The sequence below is a fragment of the Chiloscyllium punctatum genome, chromosome 21 (genome assembly GCF_047496795.1).
Source record: "Chiloscyllium punctatum isolate Juve2018m chromosome 21, sChiPun1.3, whole genome shotgun sequence".
NCBI classification, from domain to species: domain Eukaryota; kingdom Metazoa; phylum Chordata; class Chondrichthyes; order Orectolobiformes; family Hemiscylliidae; genus Chiloscyllium; species Chiloscyllium punctatum.
In genome coordinates this window covers 1,986,451-2,010,882 of record NC_092759.1, presented here as the reverse complement: position 1 = coordinate 2,010,882, position 24,432 = coordinate 1,986,451, and the positions used below count along the sequence as shown (strand labels likewise).

At 52.4% G+C, this 24,432-nt stretch overlaps 1 protein-coding gene across 2 annotated transcripts in view; it reads right to left on the bottom strand.

Moving 5' to 3' along the window:
* Positions 1 to 22,291, bottom strand: part of LOC140492510 (baculoviral IAP repeat-containing protein 1-like) — a 30,143-nt gene extending 7,852 nt beyond the window's left edge. Inside the window, exons 1-11 of one of the 2 annotated variants that reach the window (XM_072591425.1) lie at positions 22,173 to 22,291; positions 19,932 to 20,526; positions 18,968 to 19,067; positions 18,137 to 18,218; positions 17,378 to 17,456; positions 15,361 to 15,489; positions 14,788 to 14,887; positions 13,467 to 13,548; positions 11,049 to 11,088; positions 5,024 to 7,096; positions 595 to 771 (exon numbers count right to left, since the gene is read on the bottom strand). In XM_072591425.1, the coding sequence (XP_072447526.1) occupies positions 595 to 771; positions 5,024 to 7,096; positions 11,049 to 11,088; positions 13,467 to 13,548; positions 14,788 to 14,887; positions 15,361 to 15,489; positions 17,378 to 17,456; positions 18,137 to 18,218; positions 18,968 to 19,067; positions 19,932 to 20,526; positions 22,173 to 22,232 (3,517 nt within the window). In that variant the 5' untranslated portion in view covers positions 22,233 to 22,291. Of the gene's footprint in view, positions 1 to 594; positions 772 to 5,023; positions 7,097 to 11,048; positions 11,089 to 13,466; positions 13,549 to 14,787; positions 14,888 to 15,360; positions 15,490 to 17,377; positions 17,457 to 18,136; positions 18,219 to 18,967; positions 19,068 to 19,931; positions 20,527 to 21,900 lie in introns of both variants that reach the window. The other variant, XM_072591426.1, reaches the window with a different exon arrangement.
* Between the last annotated feature and the right edge of the window lie 2,141 nt (positions 22,292 to 24,432).

The following is a 24,432-nucleotide window of genomic DNA, read 5'->3' as shown; positions in this document are numbered from 1 at the left end:
ACCTTCTTAAAATATTTTGAGGGGGGTATGAACTAGTCCATAACAGCAGGAACTGGTGTCATTCTTTACAAATGCACCGAGGGGTTACTTTGTTGTCAATGGATTGCTGACAATCGCTTGCTTAAAAAATGTGAATTAGAGGCAGATGCGCACCCTCAAACCTGCTCTGCCATTCAGTAGGATCACAGCAGATGTTTGTGTTCCAAGTCAAGCATTTCATCTCTCCACGGGGTAACCAAACCTCTGTCAGGCAGCCTCTCAATCTATTTTTAAACTATTGAATATTTCCTCAAGCATTTCCTTAAGGGGATGTGTGCAGCATGGAAATGGAGCCTTCGGACCAACCAGTCCATGCCGACTGTAATCCTAAACTAAACTAGCCCCATCTGCCTACTCCTGGCCCATATCCCTCCAAACCTTTCATATCTCCTTCCTATTGGAAGGATGTTGTGAAACTTGAAGGGGTTCAGAAAAGATTTACAACGGCTTTGCCAAGGTTAGAGGATTTGAGCTAGAGAGAGAGGCTGAATAGGTAGTACAGCAGGGTTGGGGACCTCATGTTTGTTTGACTTATTAAAGAACTATGGGCCCTACCGAGTTTTGAAGAATCCTGCATGCAGTTGACTCCAGACAAAGTGAGGCTTTCCATGTTCTGCAGTGTCGCTAAGCCCTTGGAAATCTGGTCAATGATTCTCCGAGACGAACCAGTCTTCACCTCGATCTTGAGTTTTTTCAGGTGTTCCAACTTGTCCAATCGGCTCAGCAGGTACTCTACCACAAAGAGATTGGTCCTTTAGTTCATCATGAGAAGCCGATGCACTCTTCGTATCATTATAGAATTATTAACGCAGTTAGCAGTAGAGTGGGGGGGGGAAGAAAATATAAAATCCCTAGACAGTGGAGCAGGGCGATTCATCTCATCAACTTCACACTAGCCCTCCAAAGAGCATCTCACCCAGACTCACCATATAACCCTGCATTTCCCACGGCTGACTCACCTAGTCTGTGCATCGCTGGCCACCATGGGACAATTCAACATGGCCAAACCACCCTAACCTACACATTCCTGGACACTATGGGACAATTCAGCATGGCCAATCTGCCCTTACCTGCAAATATTTGGACTGTGGGATGAAAACCCACACAGACAATGGAGAGTGTACAGACTTTACACAGACAGTATCGAACCTGGGCCCCCAGTGCTGAGAGGCCACAGCGCTAACTAACTATTCGAACTGGCAACTTCGAACAGGAAAGTTACCTGCAAGGTTTTCCTTACTTGTGTGGCCATTTTATTCCCTTCCACCAACCTGGACTTGCCCTGGTCCCTGTATCCTATCACACAGTGCACCCATCGCTGACCTGCATTACTTCCTAATCCAGCAATGGATTCCAAACTCATCCTCGTTTCTCTGGGCCTTGCCCCTCTCTACCCTTGCAACTTCTTCCAGGCCTGACAACTCTGAGATCTCTGGTCCTTTCCTCCCATTCTGGCCTTTTGAGCATCCCCCAATAGATTCCCCTCACTCCACCGTTAGTGGTCATGCCTTTGGCTGCTTGGATCCTGGGTTCTGGAATCTCCCCCTCTCCTAAATTTGTCTCTCTCTCTCCCGGCTTCATGGATGCTCCCTAAAACCTCTCATCTCTTCGATCAAGTTTTTGGTCACTTCTCTGGAGCCAGCTATTGCAGAGTCATGGAGGTATTCTGGGGCAGAAGGAGGCCATTTGGTCTTTCGTGCCTACCCCAGTTCTGTTACCCAGTGGCCATCCCCCATATCCCTGCACACTCTCTCCATCATCCAGTGCCCTTCTTGAACCTGCCTGCCCTATATTTCCAGGAGAAAGTGAGGACTGCAGATGCTGGAGATCAGAGCTGAAAATGTGTTGCTGGAAAAGCGCAGCATGTCAGGCAGCATCCAAGGAACAGGAGAATCGACGTTTCGGGCATCAGCCACACTTTCCTCATTCCTGAAGAAGGGCTGATGCCCGAAACGTCGATTCTCCTGCTCCTTGGATGCTGCCTGACCTGCTGCGCTTTTCCAGCACCACATTTTCAGCTACCCTACATTTCCAGGCAGAGTAAATACATTTGGTAGCACAGTGGTCAGCACTGCTGCTTCACAGCACCAGGGAACTGTGTTCAATTTCAGCCTTGGGTGACAGTCTGGAGTTTGCATGTTCTCTCTGTGTCTGTGTGGGTTTGTTCCAGTTTCCTCCCCTAGTTCAAAGACATGCAGGAAAAGCAATGGGTAGTGATTAGGGTTGAAGAAACAATGGGGACAGTTCGTGACTGACAATGGGGCGTCTATGGTAGCAGTGATGATGACAAGACTTGGTGTGCGTGGCGGGGGGGGAGATAAGGACATGGGAGAAAGGTACTCAGGCCCAGAAATTATCGAACTCGACATTGAGTCCTGCAGACTCCACCAAGCGGAAATCAAAGAGCTGTTCTCCGAGCTTCGCTGGAGCACTGTAGCAAGCCTGTTGCCCAAGGAACACGGGGATGTGTGTTAAAGTGGCAGGCAACTAGAAGCTCAGGGCCATTTCTGCAGACAGAACGTAGATGTTCCGCAAAGCAGTCACCCAGCCTACACTTCATTTCCCCATTCTAGAGAAGACCACATTGTGAGGAGCGAATGTAGTAGTTGGTAAATAGTCGGGAAGGTGCTGGGGAGTGTTGCTAAACAAAAAGATCTTGGAGTGAAGGTTCAGAGTTTCTTGAAAGTGGAATCGCAGGTAAACAGGATAGTGAAGGCGGCGTTAGGTACGATTGCCTTTATCGGTCCATGCATTGAGCATAGGAGATCATGTTGCGGCTTTTCAGAAATTGGTTAGGCCACTTTTGGAATACTGATGCAATTCTGGTCCCTGCTATAGGAAGGATGTTGTGAAACTTGAAAGGGTTCAGAAAAGATTTACAAGGGTGTTACCAGGACTGGAGGATTTGAGCTACAGGGAGAAGCTGAATAGGCTGGGGTTACTTTCCCTGGAGCGTTGGAGGCTGAAGGGTTACCTTATTGGGGGTATAGGGTGAATAGGCAAGCTCTTTCCCCCCAAGGTGATGGAAGTCTAAAACTAGAGGGCATAGTTTTAAAGTTAGAGGACAAAGATTTAAAAGAACCTGGACAGTGAATGGGATGTATATGGAATGAGTTGCACAGGGAGTGGTGGAGGCTGGTACATTGACAACATTTGAAGAGCATTTTAGTGGGAAGGGTTTAGACGAATTATGGGCCAAATGCTGGCAAATGGAAATAGATTAATCCCTAATGGCCCAGAGGCAGTTAAGTGTCAACCACATTGGCTGAGCGTCTGGAGTCATGTGTAGGCCAGACCAGGTAAGGATGGCAATTTCCTTCTCTGAAGGACACTAGTGAACCAGATGGGTTTTTCCAACAATCGTCAATTGTCATCATTAGACTCTTAATTCCAGACCTTTCTATTTGTTGAATTCAAATTCCACCATTTGCTGTGGTGGATTCTGAACCCAGCCTTACCTGGGTCTCTGGATTAACAATCTAGCGAGAATACCACTAGGCTGTCACCTCCCTCTCAACAGTTGGACCAAATGGCCTGTTTCCGTGCTGTACACCTCTACAACTAGATTGTGGGAAGTGTAGATAAAGTGCTGCTTGACCTGGAAGATGTGACTGGGCCCTCGGATACTTGAACATCAAACTTGCTGGCCAATTTGCAAAGGCTAACACTCCTACACTGCTAGCCCCTGGATCTCCCTAGCTGCCTTGTCAATCATCACTCTCAACTGCCCCTGAACCACTGAGCCCAAATTGAAGAACCCGCTTCCTAACAGCAGTAACTGTTTCCCCGAAAAAATGCCCAGAGGCCATTCTCCCTAGCTTACATTTTCGATGACTCTGATCTCAAGTCCTACGATCGGCAAACACGTGCCACAGACATATTTGCCCCCTACTGCACTGGCACTTGACTAACTACTAGCTAATGTGTCGTCAAATGGAGACAGATCATGACTTCCTGTGCCAGATTTAACCAAATCTCCCATGGCATCAGTGGCTAAATCTACCAAAGGACTTCCAAACATTTCCAATTGATTGTGAGACCTGGCATAGAGTCGAGTGTGTGTGGTGCTGGAAAAGCACAGCAGATCAGGCAGCATCCAAGGAGCAGAAAAATCGACATTTCAGGCAGGAGCCCTTCATCTGGTCCCCATGTCCCTTTTTGGAACCTCCTGCTCCTCAGCTTCAGTCTATGCCTCCCTGGGTCATTGATTTCCCCCCAACAAGGGGAAAGGCTCCTTCCTGCCTACCCTGTCAATGCCCCTCATCACTGTTTTATCCATTAAATCATGCCCCTTCTCAATCTCCTATGCTCTAAGGGAAAACAACCCCAGTCTGTCCAATCTCTCTTCATAACTGAAACATTCCATCACAGGCAACATCCTGGTAAATCTCTCCAGATTGTGCAACATCCTGCTCAGATCAGATCAGGTCTGACCTGCTGTCCTTTTTCGATTTTCCTGCTGCTCGGATGCTGCCTGACCTGCTGTGCTTTTCCAGAACCACTCTGACCTAAAAACTCTGGTTTCCCGCATCTGCAGTCCTCACTTTTGCCTAGCATCCTGCGAAGTCAAATCTCCTAGGACTAGGCAACATCTTGGTAAATCTTTCCACACCGGGCAACATTCTAGTAAATTTCCCCAGACTGGGCAACGGCCTAGTAAATCTCCTCTACACTCACTCCAGTGCTGTCAGATGCCTCTTATAAAGGTGGATGCCAATGCTTCATAGTGTGACCGAACCAACAGTCTATACAGTTCCAGCAGCAACTCCCTGTTCTTAACCTGTAGTGTCCCATATGCCTTCTCAAACACTTTATACATCTGTCCCCCCTACCGAAGGGGCAAGCTGACAGCCACCAGTTTGGACACCTCCCCCTGCACGTCCCCAGTTGGGTGACTGTCCGGCAAACCCCTACCCCGCCCCGGCGCGCGGGTTGGTCAAACATGGGCAGCGCCCGGCGCCACGTCAATGCCACGGCTCAATACCTGGGGCTTGGTCGTCGTCGAAATTCAGCTCCAGCGCCTCCAGGCCGCTCATGGCGGCGACCAGCTCCTGCTCGCGGTGGCTCAACGCGGTGCGGTGCAGGCACAGCGCCCGGAAGCTCTCGCCGCGCCGCGCGACGGCCTCTCCCAGCTGGCCCAGGGCTCCGTCAGCGTCCCAGACGGTGAGCTCGACGCGGTCGGAGAGGGAGCACAGCCGCAGCAGGCGCTCCGAGTCCCCGCGCCGGAAAGCGTCGACGGAGTGGACGTGGAGCTTGAGCGCCGGCGCCTTGTGGGGGGCCGCGACTGAGGCCAGCGTCGCCACGAAGGAGTCCGGGATGCTGTGGCAGGCGAGGGCCGCGAAGCTGCTTATTTGCTCTTCCTTCTCCCGGGTGCTGAGGAACGTTCGCTCCAGGGACTGGAAGGCAGACGCATAGTCCTCCTCCACCCTGGGCACGCCGAAGTGGCTCATGGCCTGCGCCATTTCGGAGTAACTGGTCGCCGCCGCTTTCCTGGTCCCGCTGACCGAGACCTGCAGGGAGCCGAGGACGGCCAGCATCTCGGGGTACACCTTGAGGAACTCGAACGTGCTCTGCCGGTGGTGGCCAGACGTGGACACCGTCAAGCATTTCCCGCTCAGGAAACCCCGCAGGACCGGGGCGATGGAGGCCCGGGTCTCCGCCTTGGTCAGCAACAGGACAAAGTCCAGCAGGAGGCCCGTGGTCACGTCCGACAGCTGCTCGGGCTCCATTATCCGGGAGCACTGGACGAAGAGGTCTCGGTACGGCTCCAAGTCGGGGTGGTGCGCCAGGGCGAGGCTGGTGTCGGCGCCGCAGTCGAAGGACGACGGCCTCCCGGCCAGGTCGAGGACGTGGGCGGCGATGAGCGAGGCGGCCTGGCCGCACTGGCACGCGGCGTACACCAGGAGGTAACGGTAGCGGGTGAAGAGCTCGAGGAAGGTGCGCGCCCGGCTGAGGGCGGAGGACCCCTCCTCCCGCTCGGCCGCGACCTCCGACCCCAGCAGGCTGCCCAGCCGCGTGCCGGCCAGGTACTCCTGGAAGGAGGCGTGCGGGAACCGGTAGACGGGGCTCAGCCGCTGGGCGGTGAACTTGCTGAGCAGGCCGAGAGCCAGGGCGGGCTCCGCGGCCACTCCGGCCCGGTGCAGGTCGCCGTCGGCGAAGTCGCGGCGGCAGGCGAGGAAGCCGGTCAGCGCCAGGCGCCCGCAGGACGCCAGGGTGGTCCTCGCCGGCTCGGCCCCGCCCCGCCGGCCGACGGCGTGCTCCAGGAAGGCGCGAAACAGAGTGACGCAGCTGACGCCGGCGTCCAACGGCTCCCTCACCCAGTGCTGGCAGAGGGCCAGGGCAAACAGCGGGCTCTTCAGGGCCCCCCTGAGCGTCTCGGAATAGCCGATGTCCTGGACGAACCTGCGCAGGCGCGGCACGTCGTGGGCGAACATGGCCTTCAGGAGGCGCGCGCAGCTGTAGAGCGGGAATCCGACGACGGAGACCGCGGCGTCGGCGAAGCGCCGCGCGCCGGCGGCCCTGTCGGTCCTCAGGGCCAGCAGGACGGCGGCGCCGCCGCTCCGGTGGTTGGCGCGCACCAGCTCCTCCTCTTCGACGGGCGGCGGGCCGGCCTCGCCGGAGTCGTCCAGCAGGACCAGCAGCCGCTCGCCCAGCCGGGCGGCCAGAGCGGCGAGGCAGCGCCCGCCGGGGGCGGGGCCCGCGCCGCCGCCGGGCACGTGCAGCACCAGCGCGAAGCGGGACAGCAGGGGGCAGCGGCCGGACGCCCAGAGCAGCGCCACCTGCCTGAGGAGGGCCGACTTGCCCGTGCCCGCCTCGCCCTCCAGCAGGGTCACCCGGCGGAGGTCACGCAGCAGCTCGGGCAGGACCAGGCGGCGCACCTCCCTGCCCGCCAGGTCCCTCAGCGCCAGGCACGGCTCCGCGTAGCAGCGGCGGAGGTCGACGGAGACGCAGCCGTTGAAGGAGACGGTGGCGAATTCGGAGGAGAGGTACAGCTCCCGCAGACGCCTCCTCATCCCCCTGACGGTCTCGGCCCAGTCCCCCTCACTGGACGGGATCCCTGTTTACAAAAAAATATATAAGACAAAAAGTCAATGGACCTCCTTGGAAGGTGGCATCTCGTCAGGAGAAGGTGGCAGATTACAGAGGGACCTTGATCCAATGGGGAGAAAGTGAGGACTGCAGATGCTGGAGTATCAGAGCTGAAAATGTGTTGCTGGAAAAGCGCAGCAGGTCAGGCAGCATCCAAGGAGCAGGAGAATTTGGGCATCAGCCCTTCCTCAGGAACGTCGATCGGCCCGGAACGTCGATTCTCCTGCTCCTTGGATGCTGCCTGACCTGCTGCGCTTTTCCAGCAACACATTTTCAGCTCTGATACTCCAGCATCTGCAGTCCTCACTTTCTCCCCATTTGATCAAGGTCCCTCTGTAATCCCATCCAAGGAGCAGGAGAATTTGGGCATCAGCCCTTCCTCAGGAACGTCGATCGGCCCGAAACGTCAATTCTCCTGTTCCTTGGATGCTGCCTGACCTGCTGCGCTTTTCCAGCAACACATTTTCAGCTCTGATACTCCAGCATCTGCAGTCCTCACTTTCTCCCCATTTGATCAGGGTCCCTCTGTAATCCCATCCAAGGAGCAGGAGAATTTGGGCATCAGCCCTTCCTCAGGAACGTCGATCGGCCCGAAACGTCAATTCTCCTGTTCCTTGGATGCTTTTTGATCAAATGGGGGCCAAGGGGCTGAGAAAAGTGGCACATGGAGTTCAATCTGGATAAATGTGAGGTTTCGCATTTTAGCAAAACAAACACTGGCAGGACTGATATAATGAGGGGGGGGGGGCACGGTGTCTCAGTGGTTAGCACTGCTGCCTCACGGCGCCAGGGACCCAGGTTCGATTCCTGTCTCGGGCGACTGTCTGCGTGGGGTTTGCACATCCTCCCTGTGACTGCGTGGGTTTCCTCCCACAGTCCAAAGATGTGCAAGTTAGGTGAATTGGCTGTGCTAATTTGCCCATAGTGTAAGGTGTGTTAGTCAGGAGTAAATGTAGGGGAATGAGTCTAGGTGGGTTACTCTTCGGAGGGTCGGTGTGGACTTGTTGGGCCCAAAAGGCCTGTTTCCACACTGTAAGGAATGTAATCATGAAAGGGTTCAGAAAGAAAAGACTTCTAAGGACGTTGCCAGGGTTGGAGGATTTAAGCTATAGCGAGAGGTTGAATAAGCATGGGCAGCTTTCCCTGGGAGCGTCGGAGGCTGAGGGATGACCTTATAGAGGTTTATAAAATCATGAGGGCCATGGATAGGATAAATAGACGCGGTCTTTTCCCTGGGGTGGTGGACTCCAGAACTCAAGGGCATAGGTTTAGGGTGACAGTGGAAAGAAACCGAAGGGGCAACTTTTTCACACAGACACTGGTACGTGTATGGAATGAGCTGGCAGAGGAAGTGGTGGCTAGTACAATTGCTACTTTTAAAAGGCATCTGGATGGGTATATGAATAGGAAGAGTTTGGAAGGATATGAGCCGGGTGCTGGCAGTTGGGACTAGATTGGGTTGGGATATCTGGTCAGTATGGACGAGGTGGACCTAAGGGTCTGTTTCAGTGCTGTACATCTCTATGACTGTATTTAAAATTCAGGCTTTTGATGGTGTTGTAGTACAGAGAGACCAAGAGATTCAGGTACATAATTCTTTGAGGTTTGCATTACATTTAGACTGGGTGGTTAAGAAGGCATTTAACACAGATGCCTTCATTGCTGAATGCTTTGAGTATAGGAGTCATGTTGAGGTTTTACAGGATGTTGGTGAGGCCTCTTCTGCAGTACTGTGTCCAGTTCTGGCCGCTCTGTTATAGGAAGGATATTATTAAGCTGAAGAGGACACGGGAGAGATTTAGCAGGATTGTGCTGGGTACGGAAGGTTTGAAATCAAAGAAAAGCTAGATAGGCTGGGACTTTTCTCGTTGGAGTGGAGGGGTTTGAGATGTGCTATTGTAAAATCATAACAGGTATGGATAAGTTGGGAGATTTCAAGACCAGGGGGCATAGTTTTATGGTGAGAGGAGAAAGATTTGAAAAGGACTTGAGGGGCACATGTTTTAAACAGAGGATGGTTCATGTGTAGAATTAACTTCCTGAGGAAGTGGTGGATGCGGACACAGTTACATTGAAGAGATGTTTGTATAAGTACATGAATAGGAAAGGTTTGGAGGGATATGGGCCAGGAGCAAGCAGGTGGGACTGGTTTGGTATGGGATTATGTTCGGCATGGACTGGTTGCTTCCATGCTGTATGACTCTGAGACGCGACACAGCAGGTGAAACCTGACACACACAGTGATGAAACAGAGGGATCTGGGTGTCCCTGTGCAGGAATCTCCGAAGGTTAGCATGCAGGGACAACAAATAATCAGGAAAACTCTTCGAATTTTATATGTTATTGGGAGGACGAGTGAACGCAAGAGATTAGTGAGTTAATGCCTCTCTGATATGTAGCATCAGTGAGTTACAGCAGGAGTACTGTGTACATCACTGGTCCTCCATATTCAGGTAGGGATGTTAATGTGTTGGAAGGCGTCAGAGAAGGTTTACTACCTGAAAAGTGTGGTTAGCCTGATGAAGGAATGGCTAGAGAGGCCAGGGGTCTCTATCCTCTTGGGTGTGGAGGAGCAGAGGTGACTTAAATACAACTTATAAGATTCTGAGGGGACTTGACCAGGCGGATGTGGAAAGGATGGTCCATCTTCTGGGAGAATCTAGATCTAGAGGGGTCAGAGTTCAAACATTCAGAGCCGCCCATTTAAAACAGAGATGAAGAAACCATTTTTACTTTTCACAAGGTTGTGGATCTTTGCAATTTCCTTCCTGCAAAGGCTGAAGCTTTAGATTTGTTTTTTTAAGGTGGAGGTAAATAGGGGGTGAAAGATTATTAGGGCTAAAAGTCAGATCGGCCCGCCATCTTATGGAATGCCCGACTCTTGCTCATGGAGCATGGAGAGAGCTGCATTTTGATAGCACCGTTTGCGACCGGAGGGCATCCCATCGCCCGAAACGTGCTTCTAAAGCTGTCAGAATGTCGGCAGTGTGGATTAACTTGGGATGGGGGGGGGGGTCTGCTTCACTTGGATTAGGGGGTTGGAGTATTGGCGTTATTGTAGAGTTCAGGGCAAGAGAATGGGTCCATACATTCTCCCTCTCTCTGTATGGGCTTCCTTTCTGCCAGGGGGTTATACAATTCTCAATGGGGCTGTGAGGGAGGAGCAGGGGACAGCAGCAACAGAGAGGGGAGGAATGGCCACTTCTCATTCCTGTGGCAATCCTTCACTTGGACCAGTTGTAGGGTGGTCACTTCGGGACCACTCTTGACAACAGTGACCATGGTGACGATGGTCCATTGTCATTCAAGACCCAACCGGATCCTTTCTCAGGATGGGAATCTGTTGTCATGACCTGGCCTGGCCTACACGTGACTTCAGGTTTGCTTTCTCTTTTGGATCATAATTCGGGTTCTGTTCAGTTTGAGCGACAGACTGTGATGGATTTCCCTCTTTGGCTAAGATACACAGTCATCAAACATGCCTTGAGATGTGGAAGCCTACATTGCCACAGGATGTGGAGGCACTGTAGGGGCATTGATATTTATTGATGAGCTGTGGACATCACTATTATCTATCCCTAATTGCTCCATTTCAGAAAGCAGTCAACCGAATTGGCCTTGGGTCTAGAGTCACATGTAGGCCAGACCGGGTAAGGATGGCAGATTTCCTTCCTGAATGGGCAAGAGGGATTTTATGGCAATAGACAGTGTTTGCCATTAGGTCAGCTACTGAGTCCAGCATTTATTGAGTTCCAATTGCACCATCTGTCCTAGTGAGATTCGAACCCACATCTCCAGCACATTAGACTGGACACTGACATTAACACACCACACCATCTAACTAGTTGCTGTATGTAAGAGAGACTCTGGGGAACATCAGCAGTGATTGGTAGGGGATCAATTCGTTGTGACAGACTCACCTCCAGCAAAGGGATCCTCCTTCTCCTGGGTTTCCACATCCTGTTCAAGAGACAAGATTTACGTCACACAGAGCTCCAGGAGTCCTGACCCAATTGTACAACAAGCACCGTGAGAAATGCCTTCAAGCTGCACAAATCTCAGACAAGAGTGCATTAAGATATAGTAAGTTGGAGTTGGAGTAGGCCTTTCAGCTCTCGAGCCTATTCCACCATTCAGTGAGTTAGGGTTAGGAGGAGGACGAGGCCATTCAGCCCCTTGGGCCTGTTCTGCCTGTCAGAATAATCACGGACTGATCACCCAACTCAGGCCCATGTTCTCACTTTCTCCCCCATAACCTTTGGTCGCTTTAGATATGGGAGTCTCTCTCTCTCTCTCTCACGGTTTCTTTCTGACACAGACACACGCACAGAGTCAGGGCCAACAAGTCTGTTGCTGTGCTGGATATTCTAGAGAGTAACGTATTGAATACTGGAGGTGGGATGTTCACTGAGTACAGGGGTTTGGACACGACATTGGTTTGGCCACTTTTGGAATACTGCATTCGGTTCTGGTCTCCCTGCTATAGGAACGATGTTGTGAAATTTGAAAGGGTTCAGAGTAGATTCACAAGGATGCTGCCAAGGTTGGAGGGTTTGAGCTGTAGGGAGAGGCTGAATAGGCTGGGACTGTTTTCCCTGGAGCGTCAGAGGTTTATAAAATCATGAGCAGCATTGATAGGGTGAATAGACCGGGTGTTTTCGCGTGCGGTGGGAAACCCAAAACTAGAAGGCATAGGTTTAGGATGTGTGGGGAAAGATTTAAAGGGGACCTAAGGGGCAACATTTTCACGCAGAGGGTGTATGGAATGAGCTGTCAGAGGAAGTGATGGAGGCTGATATAATTAGAGCATTTAAAAGGCGTCTGGATGATTAGATGGATAGGAAGGCTTTAGAGGGATATAGGCCAACTGCTGGCAAATGAGTCTGGAGTAGTTTAGGATATCTGACCAGCGTAGATGGGTTGGGCTGAAGGGTCCGTTTCTGTGCTGTGCGTCTGAATCTATAACTACATCCACTTCCTTCTCGGAAACATTCAGTATTTTGGTCTCAACCACGTTCTGTGACAGAGAATTCCACAGGCTCCCCACTCACTGGGTGAAGACATTTCAGTCCTCAGAGTGTGCCCCCCCTGGTTCTAGACTCCTCCGGTGATTGGGAACATCCTTCCTGCCTTTACCCTGTCTCTGAGAAATCCCTCTGACTATTCTGAACTCCAGCGAATAGAGAGTGAACAGAGGGCTTTTGTGGCCCAGTGGTAATGTCTGGGTTCAAGTCCCACCTACTCCTGAGGTATATTATCCGTGGATCACTTGGTGAGAAGTTATCTAATCATGCTAGCTGCTCCTCATTCTGTATGTGTCAGGCTAAGAACATTAAGCAAACTTGTACCTCCCTCATCCAGCGCTGTCAGCTCTGCCTCCACCCCTTCAATAGTTTGGGTGTGTATTAGGTTTTCTGCAATTGTACCTAGGCCATTATTGGTAATGCGAGGAAAGGTGCTCGGATATAGAAGAGCGACAGGGTGGAAGCATGCCGTTTGGCCCATCAAGTTCAAACCGCCCCTCTGAACAGCGTTCAACCACCTCAGCCCCAAACCTGTGGCCCTGCATTTCCCATGGCTAACCCACCTAGTGTGCACATCTTTATGACACTGTGGGGAAATATAGCATGGCCAATCCACCCTTTGGGTCTGCACATCTTTGCACTGTGGGAGGAAACCCACACAGGAACAGAAAGATCACGCAAACTCCACACAGTTACCCAAGGGTGGGATCAAATCTTGGTCCCTGGTGCCACGAGACAGGAGTACCAACCACTGTGCCACCTTTGGCCTAGATAGTACAAGACCTGTCCCAACACTACAACATGGAACCAGGGCTGACACTATCTGAGGAAGGGGTTTGGGGGATTCCTCCTAGTGCAGTGTTGAATTAAGGGCCCTCTTGAGTAGGTTAACAACATAAGGCAATCCAAATGGCCAGTCTCATTGGCCCAGCCAGCCTTGTCACCAACATTGGCACCCAACTAATGGCCAACAAATGTTGTCCTTGCTAACCATTTGCATATGGCGGGAGTATGCTTGCAAAGATCGATTGCGGTCAGGGTCACTCTGGGCAAAAGTAAGGACTGCAGATGTTGGAAACCAGAGTCTAGATTAGAGGGGTGCTTGAAAAGCACAGCATCTGAGGAGCAGGAAAATCAACATTTTGAGTCACTCTCACGTGCCCCTGGCGGCTTTTGTCAGGGTCAAAGGGGAAGAACTGGTGGTTGAGTGGGCTTTGGGGGGGAGGGGGTGTGGGTGCTGTCATCATCCAGCTGCCAACAAGCCCCTGAAAGAGACTGTCCACTTCTGGGGGCAAAGGGACAGGTCCACTTTACCGGCATGGTGGGGGATGATTCCTGAATCCGCACCCGACCCACATCTCCGCCGTCCTTGTCTCTCGCCTGAAGGTACGGGCACCTGGAATGCAAAATCAGAATCAGTTTGAGTTGGAATCTCTTGCGTTCGTCAACAACCTGAGAGGAAGAACGGGAAAGAAGCTGTCCTTTGTATAAAATTCCCAGTGGACCAGAATCTCAGGCCTCGGGTACATTGGATTACCCATCCTGCACTGGTGTCCGAGGAAGAGAATTCCAAAAAGTGACAGGTTTGGATGGATATGGGCCAGGAGCAGGTAGGTGGGGACTAGTTTAGTTTGGGATTACATTCACCATGGACTGATGGGTCTGTTTCTGTGCTGTCTTACTTTACGATGCTTTCACACCCTTAAAAAGCCCTGTTCAAAACCAACAACTAAAAAGTCGGTTAGAAAAATTGTTTAAGATAAAAGCAGACACAGGGAAAATCCAGTGGAAAATAATAGAAAATATTCAGGGCATTTACTCAGGGCTTTGGTAGCGTAGTGGTAGTGGTTCAAGACTCACTAGCTCCAAAGGTGTTTCATGAGAGGATTCTGGGTAATCCAAGATGGAGGACGGGAAAAAGTTTTGGTTGTAACAGCTGATCCTTTTTTGAGATCTTTTAGGTGTTGGAGATGATATCCTCGAATTCCAGGAGCAGCAATTACTGTTTTATATGCTATGCATTTTTTTGGAACTTTGGGGAAAAAAAGTCAAAACAATAGCGGTTTTAAAAGTAAGAAGAACAGACAAAGGAAGCACATGGTGCGGTCAGTGCAGGAGAGGGGGGAAAAAAACTGACACCATTGTGTATGTGTGTGGAATGAGTTGCCAGAGGAGGCTGGTACAATTGCGACATTTAAAAGGCATCTGGATGGGTATATGAATAGGAAGGGTTTGGAGGGATATGGGCCGTGTGCTGGCAGGTGGGACTAGATTGGGTTGGGATATCTGGGCGGCATCGACGGGTTGGACCGAAGAGTCTGTTTCTATGCTGTACATGTCTATGACTCTATAAGTTGGAGCAGTTTGATTGAGGAAACGTCCAGAGAGGAGTGATAACCTGCTGCACTTAAAAAAAATTCCTTCCTTAGTGTGAAATCTGAATTGAGATTGCTGAGGGTCTTCCAGTACAGCCAGAGACCCCTTGGCCTGAGTGCCCCCCCCTCAAACTAATCCCACTTCCAGCAGGAAGACACTGGTTCTGGAGTGGGTGTTTATAGCTGATTGCTCTATCTGAAAGCTGGGGCATGTGCACGTGTGGTGGCCTGAACAAGTGCAGCCTCGTGTTTCTCCTTACTGGGGCGAGTGTCTCTGGTGTTCCGTCCAAGCGTTATCCCCTTCCTCCCATTTGTGTAGATGAACGCCGCAGCAGAAACACTGAATTTTGTCCCCCAAACCTGGAGATGTAAAGAGAGAAGCTATGAGACGGTGCCCTGTTCCCTGCACCAACGATGCAAGTGCCCACTGCACCTGGCCCACTTCGCCCTGCCAGCCCTACTTCACCCCACGGCAGCACCTCCTTAGCCAGTGCCATGAATTTCAGCCAAGATCCGGGCACTAACCTCCCGCTCCATGGGAAACAGGGGAGAGACTCAGGAATACTGGGAGGAAGGAGAGCCGGGGAGGGGCGGGAGATTTCAGCCCACACTGCCACCTTGGGCTGGCATTTATCCCACAGCAAAGGCTGATCGGGTCACAATTGCATGGCTAATCTTAACCGGGCGTCGTGAGGTTCGCTGACCAGTTACCCGGAAGGCTCTACAGAAGTGCAAACCTTTCTCTCTTGCATCCCCACCTCACTCCCTGACCCCTGCCAACCCTTTGTAGCTCCCAGCAGCGATGATGCCCACCAGCTTGGAATCCCGCTAACCTTCGTAGAAGAATCCAGCTTCTGCCAACTCAGCCGGGCTGGCGCTGCACCATGATGGCCAGGTGTGGAACGACTCCAGCCGGGTCCTCTCAGCCACGAAAATATTCCAACCCCAGCCAGGGTCTGGCCCTAATCACACATGAAGAAGAGAGGAAAACCGTTATGAGCCAAGGAGGGTCTGGGCTGAGATCACAGTGTCCAAAGCTTGGGCCTTTGGATGACAGACTCAATGAGGGTGCGACGATATGTGGGAAATGCACCTCAGAATGAGCCCTTCCCGAGCAGGTGATGGGACTCTGTGAGAATCACAGAGTTGTTTCCACTGGGGAATGGACGGACAAGTGTAACTCTGTATATCTCAGTGAGCAGTTTATGGAACCTACAGAAAGTTGGAAAGGTGTCACTCTGAATTGGCCTAATTTCTGCTCCAAAGTTTTGTGATCTTTATCAGGGAGAAAGCAGGAGAATGGTATGGCGAAACTTATCAGCCATGATTGATTGGCAGAGCAGACTTGATGGGCTGAATGGCCTAATTTCTGCTCTGATGTTTTCAAGATCTTTATAGATGAAATGAAAACAGAATTAGAGCAGATTCAGTGCAGGAACATTCAAGATCAGGGAGAACTGATGGCTTTTTGGTATTAGCACTGGATTGTTACTCCAAAGACCCTGATGATGTTCGGGCAGAGGGGAGGTGGGTGCAGGTTCAAATCCTGCCACAGCAGATAAAGCCATTCAGTGTGGAAGCAGACCCTTTGGTTCAACCAGTCCATACTGACCACAATCCCAAACTAAACTAGTCTCACCTACCTGCACTTGGCCCCACATCCTGCTAAACCTTTCTTATTCATCTTACCTCAATACCTTTGAAAAGTTGGAACTGAACAGCTTTCTGAATATAAAAGTTGCCCCTCGTGTCTTTTTAAAAATGTTTTTCTCTTACCCTAAAATATGTCCCCTTCATCTTGAGATCTCCCTCTGAAATAAGGTTTTCTTAAAATTTCAAGGGTGAAATACAAATGTTCTCCTGAAGGTGGCCCTCTCATGCAACATGACAGTGTTTGCACAATTCCTCATCAACTCTTAACTCATTCACAGGATTTATTGCCCTGAGTAAAGTTAAGAGTCAACCATATTGCTGTGGGTTTGGAATCACGTGTAGGCCCTGACCAGATAAAGACAGTAGTTTCCTTCCCGATAGGATATTAGCGAGTCAGATGGGTTTTTCCCAACAATTGACTTTTCGTCATGTTAGTAAAATCATGATGGGATAGACGGTAAATACATAAGGCTTTTTCCCCAGGGCAGCAGAGTCCAAAACTACTGGGAAAAAGATTTAAGGTGAGAGGGGAAAGATTTAAAAGGGACCAAAGGGGCAACTTTTTCACACAGAGGGTGGTGTGTTTGTGGAATATACATTGACCCACATCCCTCTAAATCTTCACTATTCATGTACCCACCCGGCTACCTTTCAAATGTTGTAATTGTCCCAGCCTCCACCATTACCTCTGGCAGCTCATTCAATACACGCACCACCCTCTGTGAGAAAACGTTGCCCCCTCAGGTCCCTTTTAAATCTCTCCTCTCACTCTAAGCCTATGACCCTCTAGTTCTGGACTCCCCCACCCCAGTGAAAAGACCTTGTCTATTCACCCTATCCACGCCCCTCATGATTTTATAAACCTGTATAAGGTCGCCCCTCAGCCTCTGGCATTCCAGGGAAAATAGCCCCATCCTATTCAGTCTCTCCCTGTAGAGGCGTCATCACATTCAAGGCGGTTGCGGGAAAGTGGGACTTGGGTAGGTCGGATGGACCGAAGGGTCTCCTCTGTGAAGTGTGATTCCATGAGGGGACCAAATTTGGTCGGCGTGAGGATGAGTATCTCACAGTGTCGTGAGGGTGCTCCCTTCACTGCCAATGTCCCCCCACTCTCTGGGTTGCGGAGGGTGGGTGGACTGGCCCCCACCCCACCATCTTGCCCCATCCCCCTGCCCAAAGGACTTGAAGCCAACTCACGTGAGACCGGATCCTCGCTGCAGGTCAATGGTGATGGGGGAAGGTCATCCAATGCCGGGAGGCTCAGAAAGTGGGCGGCCTGCGGAAACAGAAACTCCTCAGGAAATCTGGGAGAAGGGGAGCCCCCCCACCCCCACCCTTAACCGTCAGATCTGTGTCAGGATTGGCACCTGGGAAGATGCCCAATGGGTCCCATGGAAGAAGGTGGGATTCCTTCTGTGGAATTGGGGATTGCTGGCTGGGAAAGCATCAATGGACTCCCCAGAATGGTCTCAGCCCTCACCCTACCTCTTGACATCTGTTTGCCAGAGCCTTTTCCAGTTCTGGCCACTGTGGGTAGTGCCCCCACCTCTGAGCTGGGAGCGTGGGGTCTGTGCGATGGAGTCCCACTCCATGCCGAGTGCGGAGCACCCATGGTGCACCTAACTAGTTGGAGGGCACCAGCCTGTGATGTCATCTGGCGCATGTTAGCAGGGAGAACAGGAGAGATTCACAGTTAGCCACACGTGCGCAGCCAAGCCTTTCCTGTCACGCTACATCTGTGTAAGACTCCAGGAGTGAAATGTAACTCCTTGCCACCTAGCGCTTCGTCACTGTTGCCTCATCTGACTGGAGGAGAACCCTTCTCTCTCCTGTGGGTCCTATCTCAAACAGATTGGGGCATCCAATTCACCTGAGGAGCTCTCCCAGGATTTACTGAGGCCAGCTCTGGCACCATTGGGCTGAATGGCCTCGTCTGTGCTTCAGTGAAACTCTCACCGTGACTCCAGGAAATCCGATGTAGCTCCGGCAGTACTGGTCCCTTTCTTCCTCGGATTTCTGTCCCTGAAGATACTCGCACCTTGGAAAGACAACAGAGCCATTGGAGTGTGGGATCAGACCATAGAATTATACGTCGGTCCCCAAACTGGGATTTCACTGCATCGCTGTCACTCTGGGAGGGGACAATGGACACAGTGCACACTCCCTGTGTCCAGGAATCATACTCTGCTACCTCTCCTGTGTCCACCGAACACACAGAATCCTCACACTCCCGTGTCCAGGGAGCACATGCAACCCTCACTCTCCCATGTCCAAGGAACACGCATAACCCTCACTCTCCTGTGTCCATGGAACACACGTTACCCTCACACTCCTGTGTCCAGGGGACACACAGAATCCTAACTCTCCCGTGTCTAGGGAACACGCAGAACTGTCGCTCTCCCGTGTTGAGGAAACACACGCCACCCTCACTCCCCTGTGTTCAGGGAGCACACAGAACCCTCACTCATGTCCAAGAAACACACGCAACCCTCACAGTCCCATGTCCAGGGAACACACAGAACCCTCACTCCCTCATGTCCAAGGGACCCACGGTGTTGACACCCCATGCCTGGGCAGTGCATGAAGCTGTTGGCCTGATGTTCACCAAATCTGTGGCCAATATCTGCTGTGCCTGGCATCGGGTGTGGTTCGAGAGGTCACCGCCTCTTCCTGTGGAACGAGGAGCCTTCACGCTCAGGTCTCCATTGGGATAGTGCCTCGCTCTAATGGAAGTGTGTGCTCCGGAAAAACGCAGAGGATCCGAGAGGAAATGAAGAGTCCACTTACTGCGGGAACCACTTGGCGTGTTCCTGCCATGGGTCATCTCCTTCCTCCCAGTTGGCAAGGCTGCCATCACAGGAGAAACACTGCACTTGGTCCTTGCTGCCTGTCGTGTGAGGGGAGATAAGGAGTAGTCATGGCCTGTGCACTTGAAATCGATATCGTACTGACCCCTCGCTTTGGCCCTCCCAGATTGTCTTCCCTGAACTCTCCCACAATCCCGCGAGTCCCCATCCCTCTGCCACCTCTTCCGAAAGCTCCCACTATAAAATGCTTAGCCCTCCCCACCTCCTCCCCTTCTCCATGGGTGGGGGACACTGTCTGCTTCTCAGTCTGGACTGCGGCTGGGGACGTCCCGAGCTGGAGTGACATTAAAAACCCCAACTGATTCACCAAAAAGGGCAAGGGAATTTTAATTTGTTGAACAGCAGGTCAAACATTTATTGCCTAGAAGGGCAGTTTAGAGTCAACCACATTGGGCTGTGGGTCTGGAGTTACCTGTAGACCAGACCGGATAAGGATGGTAGTTTCTTTCCCTCAAGGCATGAAGGGTATTTTCCAATAATGGTCCCATGGTCATCTTTCGGTTTTTAATCCCAGATTTTTAACATCAAGTTCAAATCCCACCAAGGTGGGAATCAAACCTGGGTCCCCAAGAGATAACCGCAGTTTCTGGATGGACAGTCCAGCAACGATAGCAGCGGGCTGTCACTTCCCCTTGCCTGTTTGGGGCCTACATGTGACCCTGAGAATCTCAGCAATTGGCCCCTAATCAGCCACTCTCTGAAATGGCCCAATGGAGTCACTCAACTGGGTTCAAGAAAGTGTTGCACCAACCCCCCCCTTCAGCTTCACAAAGGGCAATTAGGGACTGACAATGTCAGGCCAGCCAGTGATGCCTACACAGCCGGAGAGGGGTGTGTGATTCTAACGGCCAATTCCCGTACGTTTCTATCCCACCAGTGGTCACCTGTGTAGAAAAACCCAGCTCCCGCCAACAGAGCGGGCTCTGTTGGTGCGTAAAAAGGCCAGCTCCCGAAGCTCTCCAGCCGGCTCCTCTCTTCCACTAGCTGCTGCCGTTGGCTCTGCAGGATCTTGCTGGGTGGCTGGACCCGCAAGGCATACTTGGGGACATCACCAACGTCCAGTGCCTTGACTAAGCCACAGTCGGGCTCGAACTGCCTGTGTTCCGACCACGGGGTCTTGGTGAGGCTGGTGCTGGAGAGGACTCCCCCGCAGCAGAAACACTGCATGTAGGTCTTGGTGCCCGTATAGTAGAAACCCGCGTCCGCCATCTCCTCGGGACTCCAGGTGGAGAACGACGGGTAGCTCTCGAAGCTCTTCAGCCTCCTCAGTTCGCTCCTCATCCGAGCATTGTAGCCCCTCACCCTCTGCCGACAAAAGGCTGCGTCTTCCTCCTCCACCTGTGCCACAAACTCTGCCATGTTGAAGTTCAGCAAGGGCATGATGGACTGGAGCTCATTGGGATCCAGCTGCCGGTGGAGGGTGGCGGTGCCCTGCATTGTGCCTTCTGGTGGTGGTGCCAGCTCTTGCGTCGCCATGATCTAGATGTCAACCAATCAGCAGGTTAGCTTTCAGTTAGCCGTTCAGCCCATTCCGAAAGTGCCATGCTGCATAACTCTCTGTGCCAGCCTCCATTTCCCCCTGCACACCCCTCCTACCCTAACAACCATTGTCCCCTCTTCAGTTGAACCTGCTCCACACACCCCCACCTCATTGCCCGTCAGACCCTAAACACTCGCTGGGTGGTAACGTCTCCTCTTGCTTCACCCTTCGTTTGTTCACCTGTCCCCTTCCCCTCTCATAGAGTCCTACAGCCCGAATACTGACCCTTCAGTCCAACTCGGTCAAATATCCTCAATCAATCTAGTCCCAGTTGGCAGCGTTTGGCCCATATCCCTCTGAACCTTCCCCACAACTATCTCGAATCCACCTCCACTCATCCACCTGCCTGCAAAATGGGAGCCCATATTCCCAATTCCTCTGCCCCATCTGGATGAGGCATTCCACTCCAGGACATCCCAGACATCATCCTACTTTAGGGACCACAGTTTCCCTTCCTCAGTAATTGAGGATGGCCTCATCCTCAGATCTCCTGCACTCTTGCCCCACACCCTCCTCCCCCTCCGCCCACAACGACAATAAGGATTGAGAGTCCCCTTCAGCCTGTATTAGGGGGAGACCAAACGCAGACTCGCTGAGCATCTGCACTCCGTTTGCACCAACCAACCTGACCTTCTGGTTACCATCTGCCTTAATTCCCCCTCCTCTTCCTCTCCGGTGCCATGTCCATCCCATGGTCTGCTGAGCAAGGTCTCAAAAAGCGTGATGCTGGAAAAAGCACAGCCGGTCAGACAGCGTCTGAGGAGCAGGGGAACCACCGTTTCGGGCATAAGTTCAGTGGCCTCAGCATTGACTTCAGCAGCTTCAAAATTCCCCCACCCTCCCCCGCAGCCTAATTCCATGTCTAGCCTTCCCCCTCTTCCTTGCCTCCCTGACCTGACCTAACCTATCCTGCTCAGCTGTCCACCCTTCCCACTGCTTCCACCTACCATCATCCCATCTACCTTACCCCCAGGACAAATCCCCTCCTTCTATAGACTTCTGGGCTCCCCCTCCCCAGCCCTGATGAAAGCTTTTGGACCTTCCTGTTGACCGAAACGTTGATCTTCCTGTTCCTTGGATGCTGTCTGACCTGCTGTGCTCTTCCAGCCTCACATCTACTGACCCTGACTTTCAGCCCCTGCGCCCCTTCCTGTCCACATGGCCAAGAGTGGTCTATGGTTCTCGACTTGAGCCAAAGAGGTAGTTGGGAAGGGGGGGGGGAGCGAATGGCCATCTCTATTGTTGCGCCCTTCCACCCCTCCCCAACCACAAATTCACTCTAGCGCGTCAGGGAGAGAGATGGATGAGATTACCTTAATGTCAAACCCAACCAATGTGCTGATCCCTTGCTTCAGTGGGGTCCCAGATCGGCTCACTCTCTGTCGGTGCACGGTCCTTCAGCTTCTCAGTCAGTTCCTCCCGTCCTTCTGCTCAAAGGGGTGATCTCTCCCTGCAGTCGACCTCCCAGAGCCAGCTCTGAATATTGACGGGCAATGTGTTTTAGCTTTCTCCGAGCGACCAGGAGAAAGCTAAAACACCAGAGTTCTCTTGCTTCACTAGAGTTCAGATGATTTCTGTCACTTACCGTCCGACCGGCCCACTTCTTGTTGCACAACTTCCTGTGTGAATTGCGGAACACATACATCAACAATGTGTCTGTGTGCGGAGACGGTGAAAGAGAGAGAGAGAGAGAGAGACAGGAAGGGCGGGGGGTGGGGGTGGGGGGAGAGGCAGAGTGACGGGAGTGGAGAGAGACGAGGAGGGGGAGAGGAGAAGGGAAGGGGGGGGGGGGAGAGGAGAAGGGAAGTGGGGGGGAAGAGAGGGAAGGGGGCGGGTGGTTAGGGAGAATGGGAAGAGGGTAGTGGATGGAAAGGGGAGATTAGTGGGGGGTGGGGAGAGGGCAAGGGAGAGGAAATGGGTAGTGTGCAGGGGGGGAGATGGGGAGGGTAGGGGTGGAGTGGGTTAGTGTGAGGGGAGAATTAGGAGGGGCGAGCGGGTAGTGGGAGAGGTGAGGGAAGTAGGGGTGAGGGGAGGGGAAGGGCAAGGGGAGTGGGGAGGGGTGAGGGAGGCGATGGGGGGGATGGGGAGGGAAGGGTGAGAGTGGGAGGGAGAGGGGGATTGAAGTGGGGGAGGGGGGAAATGGGGAGGGAGGGGGAGAGGGGACGGGGAGAGAAAGATGGGGAGGGGAAGGGGAAAAGAGGCTGAGGGAAATTGGGGGAAGAAGGTGAGGGGGACGTGGGGGAAGAGGGAGAGAAGGAAGAAGGTAAGGGGGAAGAGGGAAGAGAGAAGGGTGGAAAGTGGTGTGGCTATGGGAGGAGTGGGAAGAGGGAAGGGGAGCCAAGGAGAGGGCGTGAAAGATGAGGGGAGGGGGTGGTAGAAAAGGGGGAGAGCAGAGGCGGAAAGGGAGGGAATAGTGGGAAGGGAGAAGGGAAGAGGATGGAAGGGGTGTGGGAGGGGGAGGGGAATGGAGGTGGCAGGGGAAAGCGTATGGTGGGGTAAGAGGCGGGGGGAGTGGGGACGGGGACAGGGAAGAGGGATGGGAAGGGGATGGCAGGGTGTAGGGGGCAGGGAGAAGTGGAGGGTGAGGGAAATGGAGAGCAGGGAGGGGCAAGAGGAGACGGGGATAGGGAGGGGGATGGGGGCATCAGGAGGCAAAGGGGAGAGGGAAGTGAGAGAGGGAGGGGTTGAGAGGAGGGAAGGGAGTGGGATGGTGGAAGGGGGAGGAAAGGGAGAAAGTGGGAGGGAAGGGGGTATAGAGGAGAGGGGAGAGCGGGGGGGGAGTGATTGGGGAGGGGGAAGTGGAGGAAGAGTGGTGGGAGGACAGGGGGTACAGAGAAGAGGGGGAGGGGTGGAGAGTGGGGGGAGGGGGAAGTGGTGGGGGAGTAGGAGGGGGAGTAGTGGGGAGGACGGGGTATGGAAGAGATGGGGAAGGGGTACAAAGGGGGAGAGGAGCAGGGAAGGGGAGGGGAAAGAGGAAAGCAGAGGTGCAGGGTGAAAATGAAGTGAGGGGGAGGCAGGGGTTAGGGAGAAGGTACAGAGAGGGAGGAGGGGGAGAGAGTAACTGAAGGAGAGAGAGAGAGAGGAGAAAGGGGGGATTGCGTACATTGACAGAAAATCATGTGAGTTCAGTGAAATGCCTGGCTCATGCCCAGGGCAGCCATTTTAATAACCTTTTATGATTCAGTTGCGATGCCGATCAGATTAAAATAAGTCTTGCTAGCACAGAATATCGTTACAGAAACGCTATAAAATGATCAAAGGTTTGGGGCAATTCTGGATGCTTCAGGACCTATTCATTGCAAACTTCCAGCCTGTTTAAGAAAACCTCTTCTGCTTTTTGCAGTCTCATCTGAACTTTAAATCCTCAATCCGGGAACGAGCCCTGAGAATTGGTTGATGCAGTTTCACTTCCTAATTTGACAGGGTTGCTCCATGCAATAAAGTTGAAAATAGTTGTTTCAGTGTCCTTGAGATTGTTTAATAAGTTAAAGTTAGCTTCTGGTAACTTAGGCCATAATAGCAAGAAAGTGGAGTTGAGGGTGATCAGATCAGCCATGATCTCATTGTGGGGCAGAGCAGATTGGATTGCCTGAATGGCCTACTCCTACATCTTATGGTCATTAATCGGGAAAGAGCTGATTGAGAAACTCAGAATTCCTGCAATTAAGAGCCTGGCTGGATGCCTCAGTCCCAGAGTTGGGCTCCACACTTTAAGGAAAGGGACTGAGGAGAGGAAGTGGATTCAGGGATAGTGAATGGCAATGGGCTCAGGAATGCAGGACCTCAATTCCACAAAGAGCCTGGAGAAGTGAGGATCACCCAGAATCCAGCACCTTCAGTGATTG